This window comes from Austrofundulus limnaeus, unplaced genomic scaffold (genome assembly GCF_001266775.1).
Source record: "Austrofundulus limnaeus strain Quisiro unplaced genomic scaffold, Austrofundulus_limnaeus-1.0 Scaffold1716, whole genome shotgun sequence".
NCBI lineage: Eukaryota > Metazoa > Chordata > Actinopteri > Cyprinodontiformes > Rivulidae > Austrofundulus > Austrofundulus limnaeus.
Window position 1 is genome coordinate 21426 of NW_013954118.1, and position 5047 is coordinate 26472.

The window sequence follows — 5047 nt, forward strand, 5'->3', positions numbered from 1 at the left end:
ATGTATAGTATTTAAATATATGCCTGAGAAACACATAATATTGGCCCTTTAAAGGTAATATTTGAAGAACTAATTGACCCGCCGTAGGTGCATGTTTATTTTGCGGATTTTTTTCTGACAAAAATAATATTTAAAAACACGTCTACACAAATAATAAAAGTATTAAAATTACAACCGTTAGAAATTTTTTATTTTATATTGTCACATTTTTATTTAAAACATTATTTTCTCTCGCTTCGTCCGCCATTACTAGCATAAAAAAATCTCCAGTCGGGCCTCAATGCATTATGGGATATGGTGGACTGGGAAGGAGCCATCAGACCTGTCCTTCAATTCGGGCCAAAGGAAGGATGTTTTTGTCGGCCACATCGGAGGACTCTGGTTTTGGACGGCCTTTGTCGCGACGCTGTGACGTATGCGGCCGACGAATTCGGCCTTTGGAGGACCCGGCCCACCGTTTTGGACACAGCCTTTGAGCCCTTAGCTAGCCCTTAGCCAGACTTGCTACTTTGAGCTCTTAGCTAGCTGTTGCTAGGCCTTTGCTAGGTTTTTGAGACTTCAAGCAGAGCTGTTTTCTTTTAAGGCTTTAGTATTTAAGTTATTTGTGCAGATAAAAGTTTCAGTCACTGATTTGTTAGAACGTTGAGTCTCATGTTTTGTTAGGAGTTGTTTTTTTTATTTTTGAAGCAAATCAAACAAACATGCTGAGGCCTGACCTGAGGCTCCGCCCCAAGGTCTGTGATGGGCGTTTCTTTCTCGCTCTGAAGGAGAAGTGTAATAGTACAGAAAAAGATTTAAAAAATCTAACCATCAACTTCCTGTCAGACCTTCAGAATAAAATGTCTTGTGTCAGCCGTTTCATAACCGATTAATCTGCATGTTGATTTTTCCTAAACATGTAGTTTCATTTTGTTGATATTTGATGCTTGGGCGTTACTTTAAGCTGCTTTGGTAGAACAAGTCTGTTTGGCCTCTGGAGAAATTCAGCGAGCGTTTACATAACCAGCTTAATTAGCAGGAGGAGAGAAATGATGGTGTTTTTATGATGAGCGTAATGTGAGCAGGAGGAGTCATTGAATGGAGGACGATCGAGGGTCAAACTCTGCTGTGTAGCCCGGGAAACAGCGGTGTGTGTGTGTGTGTGTGTGTGTGTGTGTGTGTGTGTGTGTGTGTGTACTTGCCTCTCCTGCCGCCCCTGCCGCCCTGTTCAGGTGTGATACCCTCTGCACACGGGTCTTCCTTGAACCTGTCAAAAAAGTTGATAAAAAATATTAACTTTAATTAATTAATCTTAGCGAAGTGAATTTTTTTTTCTTTCTGTATAAACTAAACCCTGAAGCTGAGGTTTACAAGAGACGTTATTTTGTCAAAATGTTCAGCTCATCCAGGAGAAGGAAGCGATGACTTTTAGTTTTTGTAATTTTTAAAAATATTCTACTTTCTTTCAAGGTTCGACGAGATTTTTTTTCTGTACCCGCCCTGTCAGGTGACGAAAAATTTTACCTGCCCGACATGAAATGTTACCTGCCCGAAACAAAAATGTTCAAAATTTGAACAAATATAAGAAAAACGTCCTTTTGCTTCTTATCCTGATTTGCTACATTTAGCTAACCTTATCCTATATTAAGAATTTAGCTAACCTTTTCCTACTTTGAGCATTTAGCTAACCCTATGCTACTTTGAGCATTTAGCTAAAGTTTTCCTACTTTGAGCATTTACCTAACCTTATCCTACTTTGAGCATTTAGCTAACCTTATCCTACTTTGAGCATTTAGCTAACTTTTTGCTACTTTGAACACTTGGCTAGCCTTTTGCTGTTTAAGAGTTTAGCTAGCGTTTTGCTACTTTTAGCTCTTACAAATGATCTCTGCACATAAAGTACTTGATTGATTGTGAAATATAAAATTTAATTTTTTTGTTAAATGTTTTTCTTTTTAGTTAAATAAAAGTAAATGTTCGAACATAATGTGCCAGAATTAAAAACAAAGAAGAAGAAAGAAACGTCTCCTCACATGTTCTCGGTCTTCTGAGCGTCCCACTCCCGCCTCCACTGGCCCGTGGCGTTACGATGGCGTGCTAACCTCTCCTCGTCGATCTGCTCGCGCTCCTTCTTCCAGCGCAGGTACTCCGCCCTCTCCCGGCCCGTCATTGACATGGTCATGTCCACAGAACCTTTTGGACCGGGCCGTCGGCTCTGCGTGGCGCAACGGCGTTAAACACGGAACATTTAAGCTCTGTGACGAGCTGAGAGAGCTAAAGAAACTTACGGTCCACTCTCTCTCTACTTCATTTCCTGTCTTCACGTTGTCGAAGTCCAGCCCGCCCCAGTTCCGGACGTGCCTCCTGCTGCCCTCCTTTCGGTCTGAATCCGGCACAGGGCCGGAGCGCCTTGGATCATCCAGGAAGTTACGGATCGGCTTGTCTCCATCCGTCTGAAAACAGAACGATGAAATAAATGTGAAAATATTCGAAGCACAAACGTTTGTTAGAGTTTAAGATCAGAGGTTCTGATACCCGCTGTCCTCTCTCGTACTCCGCTATCCGCTCCATTTCCTCGTTCATCTTCTCGATGTTCTGTCGCCTCTTCTCCTCCCACTCCTGCTCGGAGACATTTTGATTGACAGCTGTAAATTTTACAACTAGATCAGTTTTAGCGAATCCTTGATTATTGTGTGACGTTTCACAATCATTCACACAACTGAGATTATTTTTTCTTCCGTACGTTTTTCAGCATCTAACTCGTTCCACAATTTTTGTGCTATTTCAACAATTCATACATCAAAACGTTCAGCTCATTCATGTGAGGGGTACTACGACTGTTAGTATTTCAGCTTTTTATAATTTTTTGGCTATTTCACTTTATTTAGCCACTTTTTTGCCTTTGAAAATGAATGGAGCCGTTTTCAACATCCTTAAAATAACAAAATATTTCTAGATCTTTACAGCACCTTACACATTTTGTTCTGGTTCTGCTGTTTTTCATGTTCTTGTGCTAATTTTAGCTACTTCTTGATAATTTTAGCTTTTTTCTGCTATTTCAGCTAAAATGCTGCTTCTTTCTGCTATTCTGCTTTCTTTTATTTTTTGTGCTTTTTTCTGATATTTTGTGCTATTTAGGCTTCTTAAAGATGCTTTCTGCTATATTCACCTATTTGCTGAAATTTTAGCTAATGTTTAGCTGCTATTAGCTAAAGTTTGATTAGTTTGATTTTCTAAGCTAAATACACATTTTTTGTAGCTAACTAACTTTTTTCAGCTAAGTTCAGCAAACTTGTGCTCATTATGCTAATTAAATAATTTCCAGTTTTTTAGCTGTTTTACTGAAAATTTCAACTGTCTTAGTAATTTTACTACAAATTATCACTTTCATGTAATTTAATGATTTTTCTTTTCTGTTTTAGCTATTTTTCAACTATAATTACTTCAACTGGGTGCTAATTTCAAATTGTGGCTGTGACCTTTAACTTATTTTATGATAATTTTAGCTATTTTATGCTACTTTAGCTATAGATCTACTTCTTTCTGCTATTCTTCCACTCTTTTCTACTTTTTATGATTTTGTTCTTGTTATTTTAGCTCTAAGCTTTTAGCTGTTTTTTTGTTTTCAACAAGATTTGTGTTCCTTTTTACTGTTTTTCTGCAAAGTTAGGCTTTGTTTTGTTTATTGTTTCTGTTTTGTTTGTTGTTGTTGTTTTTTTTAATGATTAATGAAATTTTATTTTACCAAAAATAAAGTTATTGATTGATTGATTTTTTTTTCTTCTTTCAGCTTTTCAAAGTGAGCTCACATTAACACTTTTGCTTTAAAATATTTTCAGCTCAGTTTCAGCATCAAGCATTCACACGAGCATTTTCACAGGAAATGCAATTTCTCTAGTTTAGTTTTACTTTTTTGTTAAAGGTTGATCATTTTAGTAAATTTACAACCTCACCTTGGACTTCCTGTCGGGTCCACCTGGTGTCCCTTCTCCTTCTCCTCCTTCTCCTCCTCCTCCTCCTCCTCCCACTCCCACTCCCACTCCCACTCCTCCTCTTCCTCCTCTCCTTCCTCCTCTGCGTCCCTGACCTCCTAATTCTCCAGACTCTCCCTCTCTGGGCGTTCTCGGCTCCCGGTTTCTCCTCTCTTGGCCTCCGCCCCTACTTCCTCCTCCTCCTCCTCCTCCTCCTCCTCCTCTTCCGCCTCCTCCTCTCTGGCCTCCCCGACCCACTCGTCCAGACCCCGTCCTCCTGGGGGTGCTGAGGTCGTCGCTCGGTCCTTTGGGGTCATCGTTCTCCTCTGAGGTCTTGTGTGCGCGAGGCGTGGTGGGCTTCCAGTCGTTCACAACTCGTTTCTCCTGAGAGAGAGAAATATATCTTATAAAAAAATATAAACATCTTTAAAAATGACAGTTTTATTACATTTATGTGCCCCTCTGGTAATGGCGGATCCTATGATCATTGAAGTTGCCCATCCCCGAGTTAAATCATAGGTTGGTTTGTTTACGTCTCGCCCAGAAGCAGAAAATAACACATTGAGCAGAAATGAAACCAGAGCATCAGGACCAGCTTAAACCGATCCCAGTGCCGGTTCTGCAGGACTTGTACATTTTTCAACATGTTGTCTAAAGGCCATTCTGCACCAGCAGCCGCTCTTACAACGTTAAGTCATCACAAACAGGTTTAATCAGCTCGGAAGCGGGTGAGCCAGAATCCACCAAATCAAATCTTTAAGCAGCAGAGGCAGAGCTGCGCTAACGGCTAAACGTGCCAAACAGGAAACATAAAAACTCATGTTTTTAATTCTAACGATGTAATGATTTCTCACTGAGAGCATCATGTAGAGAGAGACAGGTCATATCTAGGGGTGCAACAATCCATCTGTACGGAACAATACACACTATGTACGGAACAATACACACTACGTACGGAACAATACACACTACGTACGGAACAATACACACTACGTACGGAACAATACACACTACGTACGGAACAATACACACTACGTATGGAACAATACACACTACGTATGGAACAATACACACTACGTATGGAACAATACACACTA

General features: G+C 40.1%; 1 protein-coding gene across 4 annotated transcripts in view; it reads right to left on the bottom strand.

Annotated features, from left to right (window-relative positions):
• Positions 1-5047, bottom strand: part of ccdc9 (coiled-coil domain containing 9) — a 15511-nt gene that overhangs the window by 7061 nt on the left and 3403 nt on the right. For all 4 annotated transcript variants that reach the window (XM_014033377.1, XM_014033374.1, XM_014033376.1 and 1 more), the window contains exons 5-9: positions 3933-4334; positions 2515-2598; positions 2268-2432; positions 2013-2194; positions 1182-1246 (exon numbers count right to left, since the gene is read on the bottom strand). In XM_014033377.1, the coding sequence (XP_013888831.1) occupies positions 1182-1246; positions 2013-2194; positions 2268-2432; positions 2515-2598; positions 3933-4334 (898 nt within the window). The remainder of the gene's footprint in view (positions 1-1181; positions 1247-2012; positions 2195-2267; positions 2433-2514; positions 2599-3932; positions 4335-5047) is intronic.